This window comes from Equus przewalskii, chromosome 4 (assembly GCF_037783145.1).
Source record: "Equus przewalskii isolate Varuska chromosome 4, EquPr2, whole genome shotgun sequence".
Classification (NCBI taxonomy): domain Eukaryota; kingdom Metazoa; phylum Chordata; class Mammalia; order Perissodactyla; family Equidae; genus Equus; species Equus przewalskii.
Window position 1 is genome coordinate 35743413 of NC_091834.1, and position 17875 is coordinate 35761287.

Below are 17875 nucleotides of genomic sequence, written 5' to 3' on the forward strand. Positions count from 1 at the left end.
AAAGGAAATACAAGGATAAATAGAACTGATATTAAATGAGGACATTTTCACACGCCAGGGGCAGTCACATATAGTAACACATATGTTAACAATCTTTCCAAAACTTCCGGATGAGCTCAGGGAGGACAGATAACTTGTTCAAAGTCATTCAGGCTAGAAAGTTAGTGCATACTGGCTTTGTCCCCAGCCCAGCTTCCCAGGCCCAGGATCCTTTCAGAGCACCATTGCTAAAGGTAAGCTCCAGGGAGGAGTGGGAGGGGAACAAGTTGACAGAATACTCCCAGCTGCCGTGGAGGGAACAAAAAGATCTGAAAAGCTATTCGAAGGGAGCGTGTGAGATGGGCCTTGAAGGATGAACCAGAGACTGGGCAGGCCAGTGAAGGGAAGAGGGAGAGACTTGCAGGCTAAGGAAATAATAAGAGCAACTGGACGTTTTCCCAATTCCTCGAGTGGAAGAATCAATCTAGGTTGAAAGACTGACGTCCCGTAGGTCCTCATCCACTCCCTGCCTCCCACCCCACCCCACGCCAATCTTTTCCTTTGGGGCTTTTTAGCGTTCATCAATTGCAACAGATATTTTGGTAATTTGAAAAATCTCATTGTTTTAAAAGCGACCACTGAATCCTTTGCACGGTGGGCGGGGATCCGACGGGGCGCCCGTGGCAGAGACTTTCCCTCCCACCCTCTCAGCCAGGCCGCCACCTAGGAAGCGTTCGTCCCCAGGGAAGGGCGCTCTACCCGCCAGCTTTGCGCCTGTGGAGCAGGGTCCGAGGCCTGCCCGGGGTCGCCCCCGCCGCGGCGCGCAGGGCCGGGCGGAGCCGCAGACGCACCTGCCCGGCGCGGCGGGGCTCGCGGCGCCTGCGCGGACCGACGCCCCCGTCCCCCCCGCCCGCCAACTCGTGCCCCGCCGTGTGTTTACGTGGAGACGAAGATGGCGGCGGCGGCGGTGACGGCGCTGCCCGTGTGGCCGAGGACGGTCAGCCAGTGAGCGCAGAGACTGGTTCCACTCCGCGCAGGGGGAGCGCCGGGCTCGGCCCTGCTCCTTGGGCCGCCGAGCCTGCAGTCTCACCTCCTTCTGAATCGACCTTTCCTTTCTACCCTCGACTCCCTCCCTGTCTTCCCTAGCCTTCTCCGCAGAGGCCATGGAGGACGAGGAGAGACAGAAGAAGCTGGAGGCCGGCAAAGCGAAGGTAAGGGCCGGAGGCTGCGGGCCCGCGGCGGGAGGCGGTGGCTGGGAAGGGGCGGGAGGGGGCCTGGAAGCGGAGACCGCAGCACTCCCGGGCGCTGCCTCGGAGGGAGGAGCTGCAGGGCTGCATTTTCCCGTCGCCCTCCTTTTTCCTTTTCCAGTTGAAAAAGCCTGGTGTTACTATCTAGCAGATGATACTTCCGTGATGATTGGGTGGTGTGGTTCTTTTCTCGTGAATGCCCAAACAAAACCCCTGTTTTATTGTTTTGCTATAAGCTGGTATTTATTGCTTTTAAGTCTCCAACCTTTCACTTATTAAGAGAGTTTTCTGGGTAGTGCAGGCATTGTGCTTTTCAGGGTGGGGATTTGGGGCTTTCCTTTCTTCGGTAGAGGATTTGTACGCTCATCAGCTTGGCTTTCTTAGGTGGCAAGCTGGCACTCTTGGGTGTGTGATTGGCCTGTGACAGCTGCTTCAGCTGTGGCACTGTGGCTTGAGTGTGCCACAAGTGCCAGCTGTGAACTTCGCTTTAGGGGCATTTTTAGAAGTGTGGTTTTGTATGTTTGTGTTCGGAGGTCTTTGTCATGGCATGCGCTTTTGTATTGTGTGGAATGTTGTTCAGTCTGTGAATGGAACCTCTGGGGGCGAAAGCTTCCCTGTTGCCAAGAAACACCTATAGAATTCGTGCTTTTAGTAATTCAATTGTTACATATGTCTCGGTGAGTCTTTATTTTATGTGTGTGTGTGTGTGAAAAAACCTGTAAAGCAAATGATAGGAAATTCTGCATTAGGTATTATTCACTGGGCTTCATGAAGAATTTGATATAGACGAAATATAAATTAAATAGCATATTTCTTTTAACAATTACATATTTGAGCATATCTTTTGGCTGGCCTCAAAGGCCCCTTCTTCCCTATAATGAAGTTACCTCTTATAGATTATAATCTGTCTTATTAGGGGTGGTTGTTAGCAATCGTACTTAGACAACAATTAAATTATAATATAGTTAACTGTTTTTTCTGTCTTCCTTTCCTTCCCTCCAAATAAACAAACAAACAAATAAGGAGACCGGGTTCGTGATTTCAGTAATCACTGAAGGACCATGCTGCAGTGATGCAGTAGTAGATGGTCAACACAAATTTCTTAAATGAGTACGTATGTAAACCAGCTTCAAGTTTATAAAATAGAGCTGGCTTTCCCATAAGCTCCTTTTATCTAAGGTCAAAGCTTAAGTGCTTGTATGTTACCAGGTAGATTATTACTTTAGAATCTATAAATGGAGAGAAGGGGAAATCAAGGCATCTTCAGAGCCCCAAAGTTGCTTGCATTTCTGCAAGCTGAGGGTCTGAGCAAGCTCTGTGAATCCAAGAAAGTGGAGGTAAAGTGCGCCTCCTTCCAAAAGCATTGAAGTTCTAATTAGACGTTTTGTTTGTCTGTTCCCTCAGGATTTTTACTGCCTGCCCCCAGAAACATCTTCTCTAGGTATATGTAAGACAGTCCTACAAAACATAGTTTACTTTGAATAAAAAATTTCATAATAGTTACAGAATTTATTTGAATTGCTTAGATTTGGCAGAAAAGAATCCTAGTGTTTTTTGTCTTTCAAAATTCTGCCTATGGAGTAAAAATCTTTTTCTTTTGACATTCACTTTTATTGTAGAAGATTATCTTTCAGAGTTGAGCCCAATTTTTCCAGTCAGAAATAAATCTGTGAGACTTGTAAGGTAAGGCATGTTTGCTGGAGCATTAGCTATACAATATAAAAACACTGGAAGCAACCTTCAAAGACAATATTAAGAGGATCATTTTCTAAACTATATCATATAAGTGTGATGGAATATTATGCAGCCATTAAAAATATGAAGACTGATAGGAACAGGGAAAATAGAGTGAAAACAGCATCAGCAAAAATAGTGTATACGTTATTTCATTTGTATAAACGTGTGCTTTTAGATTAGGACTTAAAAACTTTGGATTGTAAATGTAAAGTCATTCAGCAAACCTGTGTTGAACTCCTGTTTTACGCCAAGAGTTGGAAATATAGAGATGGTGACAGTCTCTGTTCTCTAGATGCTCACAGTTGAGTGAGAGAGAGAGACACTGAGAGAGGAGGTACAGTAAGATTTTGGGTGAATATTTTCATTTGTTAAAATATGTTAAATGCTGCTGCCTAATATTTAAGACTGTTTTACAAAGAAAGTTCTTGATATTAATGCAGCCTAGTATAATGCCTGTTCAGTAGTAGAAATTCAATAAATATTTGCTTAAGGAATGAATCAGCAGAATGACTATGGGTCATTAATGGTTGCTACTTTACTAGCATGTTGAATTTAATAACAGTAATCCAGAATTCTCTTAACTGGAATTCTCTTATCGCTGGCATCAGAAATCACTTAAAATGATCATTTCCAAACTTATACAGGTACATGGTTCTCTAAATGTCTTGTTTGTTCATTGGAGTTAAGTATTGTATTTGCTAATCTAGTTTTACAAACTACAATTTTTAAAATTTTTTCTTGGTGTTTGGTAATTGAAAAATTTCCTTTCTGTATCTAGACCTTATAAATGATCACTTTTTTGATGACTTGTCATGTATGCAGTATAATGTGCTTTATAAAATGTTTTATACCAACCAAACTGCAATGATAGGAGAATTTGTTGTTGTTAGTGCCCTCAAGTGGATTCCGACTCCTAGCAAGTCTGTGTATGGCAGAGTGGAACCCTGCCTAGTCTTTTTGCACCATCCTCTTATCTCCCAGTGCTATATCAGACAATGGTCTGCCGCTATTCATAGGGTTTTCATGGCCAATTTTTTTGAAAGTGGGTGGCCAGGTCCTTCTTCTTCATCTGTCTTAGTCTAGAAACTCCACTGAAACCTGTCCATTATGGATAACCGTGCTGGTTTTTGAAATACTGATGGCACTAGATTTCAGCATCACGGCAACAACACGCAGCCTCCACAGTATAACAGCCGACAGATGGGTGCTGTGTTCCCTGACCAGGAAACGAACCTGCGACTAGCCCAGGGCTGACTGATAGGAGAATAAATTTTGGTATATGTAGCCATTAAAATGATTCTACAAAGACTTTTGAGTTGAGAAAATGTCCACAGATAATGCCAGGTTAATAAAAATGTTGCCAAAAAATATACGTACATATTTATAGATGAAGACACCTGAAAAAAAACTGCACCAAGGTGTAAATGAAGATTGTCTCTGGGTGGTGGGTTATAGGTAGTTTTAATTTCCTTTACGTTTTCAGTATTTTCCAAATTATGTACGATATACTTCTCTTATGATCAGTAAAAAATGTTTCAATGCCGTTTTTAAAAACAATAAAAGTTTGTCAGATATAGTTTGAAGACGACATGTTATATTATATAATCATTATCCAGAACAAGAAAATGAGACACAGAGTAACTAGGTTTCCTAAGAGCCCTCACTTTAGTGAAGTCCTGGAACTGTGATTCTTATTCCAGTGCTGCTGGTATTATATCCTTGGGATTCTGTATTATTAGACCTTTATAGATATCCTTTCTGTTTCTGTAGTTCTTATCATTTTTCTTTGCTGCCAGCGCTCATTGCCATGGATGTGCTCATCTTGCCTTGCTCCTTCTCATCTTCCTCTTCTCCTAACTTGCTGTTTTGGATTTTGCTGTGACAAGAGAACCCAGTTACTGAGTTTGATAGAATGGTTTGTAAAAATCAAGGTCCCGTGGAGCCTGGTGAATGGGCTTTTTTTCTGCTACTTGTTGGTTTATTGGTTTGCTGTTGGGTGCTCAGCTACTTTCTCAGTGTTGATATAACAAGAAGCTTGACCCATGAAGATGTGAGACATGACTGCATTATTAAGTAAATATTTTCAGAGCTGGGCTAACCCCGTTTACAAGGTGCTGACAGGGATGGCACTACATAGATTGTCCTTGTATTGAACCAAACTATTCAAACTCTACTTTAAATGACTTCATTTTTTACCAAGTAAAATTATTTACAATATTATATAAAGAAAGTATTGTAATATTAGTGAACAAAATTAGAGGACATTTTGGACCAGCCTGATTGCGTAGTGGCTAAGTTTGTGTGCTCTGCTTCAGTGGCCTGGGGTTCACCAGTTTGGAGCCTGGATGTAGACCTACACACCACTTATCAGCCGTGCTGTGGCAGCATCCCACATGCAAAATAGGGGAAGATTGGCACAGATGTTAGCTCAGGGCTAATCTCCTCCCCCACCCGAAAAATATTAGAGGACAGTTGTGTATTTAGTATAAAATTATTACTCCTGTAAATTCACATTAGGTATACTTTTTAACATTCTACTAATGTAGCAGAATTCAGTAAAACCAAGGTTTTCCACCAACTATTCAGCATTTTATGTAATTGGCATTATTTGTTGAATAATTATTATACTTTTGTCTGTTGCATTCAGTAAATAGTAATTATGTGATTTTTAATTGTTTAATGAGCATTTTCAGTTTGAAAAATAGTGCCAATGGTATGCAAAAAGGACAGTGCTCTCTTCAAGCTGAATATTAAGGTATTGATAGCAGAGCTTTTCAATTGCCGTTTCCACTCTGATAGACGGTCATGGTGTAAAGTTGTTCTTTGCATATTTCAGATACACTGCTTCACCACTAAAACAGTTGCTCTCCATCCCTGTTTCTTTTAAACTTTCTAGTTTTTTATTCTTATAAGTCTCAAAACTTAGCTTTCCAAGTAGTTACAGCAGTTTGATACTTTCATGAACATTTATTGCAGTTGTGGTGCATTATCTGTGACATAAAACTAATTCATAACCTTCAGGCTTTGTTGAAAACAAAGCAAAACAAAACATGATTTTTAGATTATGAGTTTGAAGACTGCTACTGTGGAGGAAAGAATGGGCAGAACAGGCTTCTTGAAGTGTATAGTTTAAAAGGTTTCTAAGGTGATTAAAGAATGGCAGGAATAGGGATAGGAAGTCATAGGATAAAAGAGCCATAATATCCAGTGAAAGAAGGGGGTCTGAGCAGGGAGGTCTGTGGTGACCCAAACTGAAAGTTGAATGAGCACATGGAAAAAAGGAAGTGAAAAAGACAGGATATAGCCAAGTGACTGGAATATGACAAGATTGGGGCTAAAGTTATTTTCAAACAAAAACACTTCATTTTTATATATTATAAAGTTTCTACTAAGAGCTAAACTATGTCTGCGAAATATTTCTCTATTATAGGCTACTGATTATTGAAATGTAAGTGGATTTCATCTAATAGGGAAGCTAGGAAAAATTCTCCACGTAAGATGTTAGACATTAAATGATAAGGAACATTATTTATATTTATTTGTCAGTAGGATTCCAGTAAAATTGAAACCAGGCATCTTTTTTCATTGATTAGCATCTCTTTAAAAACTTTAATTTGGAAAAGCTTCAGAATTTTTAAAAGTTTATATATAAAGGTTTTTCGTATGTGGTGTGTGTCTATGAATTTGTAATACTGCTGTTTGGTGTACCAGAAAAGGCACTAGGACTTTGGAGACATTTGGCTTATCTGTTCAACTGACATTTTTGACTGCCTACGATTGCAGCTATGGACTTTTACTTAGCAAGCATTTATTTAAATTGTCACAAATTCTGAGGCCTTATTGTCTGTGGAAATAATATGTCACAATACATGAATCTCAAGAGATGTTTTGAAGAATAAGTGAGATAATGATTAAGAGCTTTTTAAGTTTTTCTGGTGCTAGACGTAAAACTGATTTTTTTTAATTGAGGAGAAGTTCACGTAACAGAGATTAACCGTCGTAAAATGAACAATTCACTGGCGTCTAGTACATACACATTGTTGTGCTACTACTGCTTCTATCTAGTTCCAAAACATTTTTATCATTCCAGAATAAAACCCTGTACCCCTTAAGCAGATAGATACTCTTCATTCCCTCCTCCGCCAAGCTTCTAGCAACCGCTGATCTGCTTTCTGTTTCTATGGGTTTACCTATTCCAGATATTTCATGTAAATGGAATCATATAATATTTGACCCTTAGTGTCTGATTTTTTTCACTTACTATAATGTTTATGAGGGTCATCCATGTTGTTGTATATATATATCAGTACTCCCTTCCCTTTTATGGCTAAATAATATTCTATTGTGTGTATATATATATATATATATGTATATATACACACCACATTTTGTTTATTGATTCATTGATGGGGATTTGAGATGTTTTCACCTTTTGGCTGTTGTGAATACTACTGCTATGAACATTTGTTTTTTTTTTTTTAAAGATTGGCACCTGAGCTAACATCTGTTGCCAATCTTCCATTTTTTCTTCTTCTTCTTCTCCCCAAAGTCCCCAAGTGCATAGTTGTATATTCTACTTATAGGTCCTTCTGTTTGTGCTGCTATGAGCGTTTGTATCCAAGTATTTGAGAACCTATTTTCATTTCTCTTGAGTATATATCTAGAAGGGGAATTACTGGATCGTATAGTAATTCTGTGTTTTTTGAGGAACTGCCAAACTGTTTTCCATAGTGGCTGTACCATTTTACATTCCCACTGGCAGTGTAGGAGGTTCCAGTTGCCCCATATCCTCACCAACACTTGTTGTTTACCCTTTTCTTTATTATAGCCATTCTAGTGGGCAGAAAGTGGTATCTCATTGTGGTTTTGATTTATAATTTCCTAATGACTAAGGATGTTGAGCATCTTTTCATGTACTTGTCCACCATTTGTGTCTCTTCTTTGGAGAAATGTCTATTCAACTCCTTTGCCTGTGTTTTAATTGGATTGCTATCAACTTCCTTTGTGCAATATTTTTATTATTATATTTACATAATATATATATTTTCTGTATACAGAAAGAGTGAGAACATGTGCGCTCAGGCAGGTGCAAGAAAGGGGCAGACAGAGAGACACACATCTCCAGTGAGATTATCTTTCCTCTTGGTTTTTTTAGGCCTTCTAGGTTTCTGCCAATATTTAGACTGTTGCTTCCTTTGGATAATAGATTCTTGGTGAGTTGATTAGAGCATGATGCTGAAGTTTGGTTTCTGTGTGGGCCAGTGAGTCATTCCATTCCATGGCCAACTGTTTTACAAGTACATGCAGTTGGTCTGAGAGGCACCTGTTGGGTTTTTGGCTTGATCATTACCAATCCATTTTCACTGTGAGAAGAAAATAACCTTGTCTTCTTCAGTAACAAAAAGGCCTGTCATTTTCACATGTGAACACAATAGATCTGTACAGGTATTTTACTAGTGTAAGATATTTTTGTTGTCATGTTGACTCCCCTTTTACTTTTGTGTTTTTGTGGTAGTGGTCAGCAAGATATAACTTAGGCTACTTAATGCTCATCTAGGTATGCTGCATAAAGCTTTGATTGATTTGCACGTGGATTTAATGCTATTCAAAAGCTTATCTTTGTTCTAGAAGTAGTTTTGCCTAGGTTATTTATTTAAATCTGTAGATACTTTTGTAACATAAAAAATTCCTGTATCCTTTTTGTTCATGCACAGTGTAGTGTTTGTTTTCAGTTGCCATCAGGGTTATGATTCTTATTGTGGTTTGCTATTCACTGAGATTTTTATGTGGTCTAAACATTTCTCTATAAGTCTGACATTTTCTTCCTTTTAAGAGATCATTTCTTTTTTTCTTTTCTTTTTTTTTTTTTTTTTGAGGAAGATTATCCCTGAGCTAACATCCGCCACCAATCCTCCTCTTTTTGCTGAGGAAGATTTACCCTGAGCTAACATCTGTGCCCGTCTTCCTCTACTTGATATGTGGGACGCCTGCCACAGTATGGCTTGATAAGTGATGCATAGATCTGCTCCTAGGAGCCAAGCAGATGAACCCCGGGCCACAGAAGCAGAGCACTTAACCACTATGCCACTGGGCCAGCCCCTAAGAGATCATTTTCTTAAAGTCCCTGAAGTTATTACTTTGATTAATAAGAACTGCACTAAATTTTACTTTTCAAAATCCTAATCTATAAAAATTTGAATTTATAAATTGTATTGATTAAGTAGGTTCTCTGGTTTACAAATCTCTGAAAACAAACAGTATATAAAGTCTAGAATCTCTTTCCTTCTATTTCTTGATACTGAACACACTACAAAATTCCTCGTTTACTAAGGATCATTCATTGTGAGCTCTGTGATTAGGCCATAGGTATTCCTCTAGTGCCTCACTTTTATTCAAATTGATAGTGCCTTATTGTTTCCCCAGAGAAGATAGGGATGGGGATCAGTTACAACTAAAAATATTCTCCATATTTATCAGTAATCAAATTTAATGCATGAAAGTGTATGAGGGAGATGCAGGAGATTGTGATGGGCATGGCACAGTGATCTCATTTATGGTCTGTTGACTGTATATATGTGTTGATTTCTTAAGTGAAATAAATAAGTAGATGCTCTAAAGGGCAAAGGTATTATAAATGTGTAAAAACTGCATTAGCAAATATCGCCTGGGAGTTTATATATGAAATAATGAGTTTTGGCTGAAAGTTATAGAAACTATTTTCTAGTCATAGACAACTTAAAAATATTTGAAATAATTTTCATGTAAAATTTTTTGTATTTGCCAAGCTAATGTTTAATTTTTATTTTGCATAAGTTCCTTTTGTAATGAAAATACAAGTTGGAGCATTTCTATTCTACTTCCCTTTAACAAGAGAACTCCCACTTTTCCACTTCAATAAATAGCAAGTTTTTATAATAGAGTTTGAGAAAAAGAGAAGATAATAATTAGAAATTTTGTTTAAATTGGTAACAATAATTATTTTTTAAAAATTAAAAGAATGAAATACAATATAAGTAAATTTAATAGGTCTCATGGTTTTAATCTTATGACAGAGGAGTCTATAGTCTTTCCCTCTAGAATTTGGATTTTAAATTTTTTAATATTCTGGTTTTCTCTTTTCTATCTCATGTGCCATCATATTTTTGAGGCCCAGTAGTTTCTACCTAATCAGAAACTGTCTAAGTTGAAAAGTAAAATCTTTTGGATTATTCTCTGATTATTTGCCTGTATCCTGCATACTTATAACCCAATCTTATTGTTTTTTTAATTCAAAACTTGTCTCACACTTAGCCTTTTCTTCCCATTCTAACACCAGTACCCAATAAAATGAGGCCCACATTACCTCACTCCCCTTTACCTTTCTGATCCAAGCAATCACCACATTCTGCTGATTGTACCTTCTAAATATTTCTTGATTTATCCCCACTTCTCTTTCTGCCTCATTGTCTCTCACTTGGACAATGGGAAGGTTGACAGTAAATGGAAGAAAGAAGAGTATGAATTCCATAATAATAATAGCTACCAGTTTTTCAGCACTTTCTTTTTTTTTTTAAGATTTTATTTTTCCTTTTTCTCCCCAAAGCCCCCCGGTACATAGTTGTATATTTTTTAGTTGTGAGTCCTTCTAGTTGTGGCATGGGGGATGCCTCCTCAGCAGGACTTGCTGAGCGGTGCCATGTCCACACCCAGGATCCGAACTGTCGAAACCCTGGGCTGCCAAAGCGGAGCGTGTGAACTTAACTACTTGGCCATGGGGCCGGCCCCTGAGCACTTTCTAATGCTAGGCATTATGCTAAGGGTTTTACATTTATTTTTTCTTTTAATCCTTATAACCATTCTGAAAACTGTGAATATTGTTGCTATCCCTATTTTATAGGTGAGAAAACTGAAGAGGTGAAGTAATTTGCACAAAATCATAATGGCAGACCAAGGATTCAGTCAAACCTAATCTGTGTGACCTAAGAGATTGTGTTCTTAACGTCAACCCTACACTGGCTCGTAGATCCTTGATCAGTGTTTAGGAGGTAGGTTTGAGAGGTCTTGGCAGTTGGTTGTAAAGGGTAAGAGAGATGCTATGGTCTCAATGTTTGTCTCCCCCCAAAATTTGTATGTTGAAATCCTGATCCCCAAGGTGATGGTATTAGGAGGTAGGGCCTTTGGGAGGTGATTAGATCTTGAGGGAAGGACCCTCATGAATGAGATTAGTGTCCTTATAAAAGAGAGCTCTTTTTCCCCTTCCACCATGTTAGGATTTATAGGGAAAAGATGGCCATCTGTGAACTAGAAAGTGAGTTCTCACCAGACACCACATCTGCTGGCACCCTGATCTTGGACTTCCAGCTTGCAGAACTGTGAGAAACAAATTGTGTTGTTTATACACCACCCAGTTTGTGGTATTTTGTTGCAACATCCCAAGCAGACTTAACAGATGACTCCAGTTTTCTGACTTGAGCAACTGAAAGGATACAGATGCTAGTATCTAAGATAGGGAATATGGACAAATTTGGGGGAAAAGGAGAGTTTGAGTGAAATGGGTCTTTGAGATAGGAAATGTGGGCATATTTAGAGGGAAATAAATATTTGACTAAGATGAAGATAAGTTTTATTTTGGATACATTGAGTCAGAGGTACCTATAGGACATCCTAGAGGGGTAGTCCCATGTAAAATTGACTATGAGTCTGGAGCTTAAGACAGAAGCCCATGCTAGAGATAAATATTTGGTTTAAAGATACTAGCTGACACTCTGGGAATGGGGAGTTCACTCATGAAGAAGACTGAGTGGAATGCAGACTGAGAGTTGAATCCTGTGGAAGCGCCCGTGTTTAAAAGGCAGGCAGACTATCTGCAGAGGAGACTGAAAGACAAACTCTTCACAAAGCTAGGAGATGCTGATGTCTTAGAAACTGAGGGGAGACAGAGTTTCAAGTGAGGAGGAGTGGCCAGTTGTCAAAACGAGAAATCAAGTGTGATGGAGACTTGAAAAGTGACCTTTAGCTTTAGCAATGGTTGGTCAGAAAGGGAAATGTAGAATCAGATTGCTCATGGAATGAAGAATGAATGGGTATCAGGAAAGGATGGTGAATGCTAACTACTTTTTCAAAGATTTTGTTGTGAAAAGCAGTGTAACTGTAGTGGTTATGAATTTGGACTAGACCAGACCATGTGATATTAAATCTTGGTTTTGCCACTTACTTATTAGCTTTGTGACTCTAAGCAAGCTACTTAACCTCCCTGTACCTCCCATTCCCCATCTGGAAAATGAGAACAATGTTAGTACCTGCCTTGGGGTTGTGAGGATTCAGCTAATACGTATAAAGCACTTAGAACATTGTCAGATTATAAAAAGTTTTCAAGAAGTGTTAGCCACCATCCTCCTCCTCCTCTTCATGCTGGAGCATAGAGAATTAAGTTGTATAGTAGAAAATTACATTAGAGAAAGAGGCTGGGATCAGCTGATGAGGAGCCATGTGTGTCATTTAAAGTAGTATGGATTTTATCCTAAAAGTAGCAGAAAACTCTTAAGAATATATATTTGGCATGTTTAACCTCTGAGGAGGGTCTTCGTTTCCAAAATATATTCTTTATTCAGGTAGGTATGCTGCCACCAGGTGGCAGTTATACGTTATTGCTGTACAGATGAAGCAATAAAATCCTGTGTTTTTTCTTTAAATATAAAATATTGACTTGATTAAAATAACTAAATGTAAACATCTTGATTTTAGAAGAGCTTTTTTACTCCCAAAACACTGAGATTAATTTAAGTGAAGGAGAGAAAATAGAGGGTTATCGTAAAGATAGATTTCAAAAGAAGGTAAGAGAAGTATAGTTGGGCCTCATGGGAAACTGATAAGCCATTTGGAACCAATGCCGTTCTCTCCGTCATCTCTTATCTCCCTTTCACAATATCTGATTCTCCTCTCTTTGCAGATCAGCTTCTTTTGCCTGTACATCAGTTTGCACATGACCAAAATTCATAGAATCAGTCCCCAAATGTGTTCTATTCAGTGGAGTTGTTTCCCATTATATACTCTTAAAAAATAAATAAAGGAGAGAGAAAAATTATTTCAACAGTGGAAGCAAATCTATTCATAGAGTAAGCATCTACCCTAGGGTTTCCTAAACTTTGCTGCGCATTAGAAACATCTGGGAAGCTTTAAACAATTTCAGAGCCTAGGTCACACTCCATCCCCAAATCAGAAAATCTGGAATGGAATCCAGGACTCACTGTTTTTTATAGGTCTTCAATGTATGGTAAAGTTTGGGACCCACTGACATAGCCATTTTGTGTGAGTCTGCAACACTGAGTGAGTGTTATGAACTCTTATAAGCCAGCTACTTTGCTTAGTGTGGAACTGAATAAGTAGGAGTGCTTTAATGTTAGAAGGAAAACTGGCTGTGTTGCATACAGAGAAAAGTATTTCAGTCTGCAACAGGACTAGTAGGTTGATCATGTAAATTGTATGTTATAGGTGACTTTAGGGATATTTGTAGGCTTATATGATTATTGTGTCATGTACTGATTTTAGAACCCTTCATATAAAATGCATCTCACCTCTGTTATCTTTCTGGACATCTTCCCTACCTCCTTGTTTTCTAATTCAAGAGAAGAATCTAAATAACTTGCCTCTTTTTTGGTCAAACTAGGGTGGAAGGAGAGATGGGGTGTCATGGATAATAGGAACTGTGAGCACTGGCCGATTTCCTTAGAAGGAGGTTCTGCATACTTAAAAAATACTTAACTATATTTCACCTACAAAACAATATGTATAAAATGTATAGGTAAGATAAATTATTTTAAAAACTACCTTTATACCTATCACCCAGCTTAAGAAATATACACATTTGGATCTTCACGGAGGCATGAGAGGATCCCTTTGTCTCTCTCCTTCAGTATTCAGCAAGTAAAACATCCATAACCCAACAAAGGCTATGTTGCCCAACACATCAGGATGCCAGAGAGATAACACACCAGTACGTACAAAAGTAGATGGATTGGAGCACATAGAAGAGGTGAAACAAGGGAACAGTGAAGGCAGTGCCCAGGACCCTGGACCCCTGGTTGTGGCAGCTGAGCCAGCCACCCCCAGCCCCAGAGAACCCAGTGGCCAGCAGCAGAGGCTCACAGGTGACTGTGTCCAGCCAGCCATGGCAGCACCTGTGACCATGGGAAGCAGAACAGCAGTGGAGGTAGAGCCCCATGATCCTGGGCCCCTGGCTGTAGCTCAGAGCCTAGTAGCAGCAGCAGAGCTGTACGCGCAACTCTGACATCTCAGCTGTAGCAATGCCTGCAGCCACAAGGTAACAGGCAACAGCAGAGGCAGTGCCCCGCAAACCTGGCTCCCTCCCTTTCTTTCCCTCCCCCTGCCACCATGGTGGCACTTTCAACCCAGGTGATTCTAGATGCAGTGGAGGTATTGACCATTCATCTACCCCTGGCAGCAAAGCCAGTGACTGCAGTGATACTGGCAACAGCAAGGCATCAGTGACCCCCAGAGGCACAGGCAACAACAACAAGGATACCAGTGACACCCCAAATAGAGGCAGTGGGGGAGTAGAAAGTGCTAAACATCAAATATAGTGAGAGGCTGCTCAGATAAGAGCAACCAAAAATTAGGACTGTAGCGCCACCTACTGAAAAGCAAAATAAAGGCCTCTAGGGGCCGGCCTGCTGGTGCAGCGGTTAAGTTCACACAGTGTGCTTCAGTGCTCCAGGGTTTGCCATTTCGGATCCTGGATGCAGACCTACACACAGCTTGTCAAGCCATGCTGTGGCAGCTGTCCCACTCATAAAGAAGAGGAAGATGGGCACAGATGTTACCTCAGGGCCAGTCTTCCTTAGCAAAAAGAGGAGGATTGGCAGCAGATGTTACCTCAGGGCTAATATTCCTCAAAAAAAAAAAAAGCCTCTAGTCTCCAAATGGTTGGAAAGGTCAAATCAAAACAAACAAAGCTATACCATGGGGCTGGCCCCATGGCTGAGTGGTTAAGTTCGCGTGCTCTGCTTCGGCGGCCCAGGGTTTCAGTGATTCAGATCCTGAGCGCAGACATGGCACCACTCATCAAGCCATGCTGAGGTGGCATCCCACATGCCACAACTAGAAGGACCCACAACTAAAAATATACAACTGTGTACCAGGGGTGCTTTGTGAAGAAAAAGGAAAAATAAAATCTTTAAACCCAAACAAACAAAGCTATACCAAAATAAGAAAAGTGTTTGCTACAACAAATGTACCACAGAGGAATAACTCAGCAAGGACCTCAGAAAGCCTTGGTAACACAGCATCACAAAAAGAAAATAGTTCTTTATAAACCAAACATAAAGTCATGGAAGATTATGATCTAACTGATAAAGAATTCAAAATAGCTTTCACGAAGAAACTCAAAGAGCTACAAGTGAACTCAGAAAGGCAAGTCAATGAGCTCAGGAATAAAATCAGTGAACAGAAGGACTACTTTATTGAAGAAACTGAAACTCTAAAAAAGAACCAAACAGAAATTCTGGAGCTGAAGAACTCAATAAATGAGGTGAAGAATGCATTAGAAAGCATTAGAGGCAGAGAGACCATATGGAAGAGAGAATTAATTGTAAACTTGAAGATAAAAACCTAGAAATGATGCAGGTAGAAGTGGAGAGAGAACTGAAATTTTTTAAAAATGTAGAAAATCTATGAGAATTATCTGACTCCATTAGAAAGGACAGCTTAAGATAATGAGTATCCCAGAATGAGAAGAGAGAGAGAGAAGGGAACAGAGAGCTTATTTAGAGAAATAGTAGCTGAGAGCTTCCCAGACTGGGGAAAGAACTGGATATACAAATCCATGAAGCTAGTAGAACACCCAATTATCTCAGTGTAAAAAGACCTTCTACAGGACACACTGGTAATAAAACTGTCCAGTCAATGACAAAGAAAGACTATTAAAGACAGCCAGGTGATGGGCTGGCCCCGTGGCTGAGTGGTTAAGTTCGCGCGCTCCGCTGCAGGCGGCCCAGTGTTTCGTTGGTTCAAATCCTGGGCACAGATATGGCACTGCTCATCAAACCACACTGAGGTGGCATCCCACATGCCACAACTAGTAGGACCCACAACGAAGAATATACAACTATGTACCGGGGGACTTCGGGGAGAAAAAGAAAAAAAAAATAAAAGTAAAATCTTAAAGACAGCCAGGGGAAAAAACCCCGGAAACCTACAAGGGAAACTTCATTAGGCTATCAGCAGATTTCTCATCAGAAATGGCCAGGAGTAGTGAAACGATATATTCAAAATATTGAAAGATAAAAATGTTCAGCCAAGAATACTCTGTCACTTTATCTAGCAAAGTTATCTTTCAAATATGAAGGAGAAAGAAAGGCTTTCCCAGGCAAACAAAAGCTGAAGGGGTTCATCATCACTAGACCTGACTTACAAGTAATGTTGAAAGGGGCTCTCCTGAAATGCAAAGGCAGAGGTATACAAAGCTTTGAGCAAGGTGATAAATAGATAGAATCAGAAAATTACAGCTCTTTATCAGAATTGGTAAACAATTATAAAGACTAAAGAGAAAGGAAGCCTTAAAAAAACTGTAACTACTTCAATTTTGTAATGAACTCAAAATGCAAAAAGAGATCATTTGTGAGAACAAAAACAGAAGGAGAAGAGGAAAAGGATGGAACTTACATAGGGAAATGAAGATAAGATGCTATCAGCAGAAAAACGACTGTCTTATCTATGAGACCTTTTATACAAACCTCCTGGTAACCTCAAAACAACAATTTAGAGCAGAGACATGGAACAAAAAAAGAGGAGAAACACATTGCAGAAAACCACCAAACTAAAATGGCAGACAGAAACACAAGGAAAAAGAAACTATGGAAATATGGAGCAACCAGAAAACAAAAGATAAAAATGGCGCTATTAAATCCTTATGTAAGTAATCACCCTAACTGTAAATGGATTGAATTCACCAATCAAAAGACACCAACTGGCTGGATAGATTAAAAAACAAGACCCAACAATATGTTCCCTCCAGGAAACCCATCTCAGCTCTGAAGACAAACATAGGCTCAAAGTGAAGGGATGGTAGTAAATGGCAACCAAAAGAAAGTAGGTGTAGCCATACTTATATCAGACAAAATAGAGCTCAAGCCAAAAAAGATTGACAAGAGACAAAGATGGTCATTAAATAGTGATAAAGGCAACAAACCATCATGAAGGCATAACATTTATTAATATATATACTCCTAAAGTAGGAGCACCAAAGTATACAAAGCAACTGTTAACAAACCTAAAGGAAGAAATTGACAGCAACGCAATAATAGTAGGGGAGTTTAATATCCTACTTACATCATTGAATAGATTATCCAGACAAGAAGTCAACAAGGAAACATCAGCCTTAAATGAAACATTGGACCAGATGGACTTAATAGATATATGCGGAACATTCCATCTCAAAGCAGCAGAATATACATTCTTCTGCAAGTGCACATAGAACATTCTCAAAGAAAGACTGTATCTTGGGAAACAAAACAAGTCTCAATAAATTTAAGAAGATTGAAATCATATCAGCCATGTTTTCTGACCACAGTGGTGTAAAACTAGAAATCAACTACAAGAAGAAATCAAGCAAAGTCACGAATATGTGGACACTAAACAACATGTTACTGAACACCTATTGGATCAATGGAGAAATAAAAAAAATACCTAGAGACAAATGGAAATGAAAACATAACATGCCAACATTTATGGGATGCAACAAAAACAGTACTCGGAGGGACGTTTATAGCAATAGAGCTCTACCTCAAGAAACAAGAAAAATCTCAAATAAACAACCTAATATTACACCTAAAGGGACTAGAAAAGGAACAGAGAAGCCCAAAGTCAGTAGAAGAAAAGAAATAATAAAAATCAGAGTGGAAATAAATGAAATGGAG

General features: G+C 39.4%; 1 protein-coding gene across 21 annotated transcripts in view; it reads left to right on the forward strand.

Annotated features, from left to right (window-relative positions):
• Window positions 1-682: 682 nt before the first annotated feature.
• AKAP9 (A-kinase anchoring protein 9) overlaps window positions 683-17875 on the forward strand; it is a 160158-nt gene continuing 142965 nt past the window's right edge. For 18 of the 21 annotated variants that reach the window (XR_011539500.1, XR_011539501.1, XR_011539503.1 and 15 more), the window contains exon 1: window positions 683-1190. Coding sequence is in view for 8 of the 21 variants with exons in the window: in XM_070617462.1 (XP_070473563.1) it covers window positions 1143-1190 (48 nt within the window). In the remaining 13 variants the exon portion in view is untranslated. The remainder of the gene's footprint in view (window positions 1191-17875) is intronic. The other 3 variants (XR_011539504.1, XR_011539509.1, XR_011539512.1) reach the window with 1 other exon arrangement.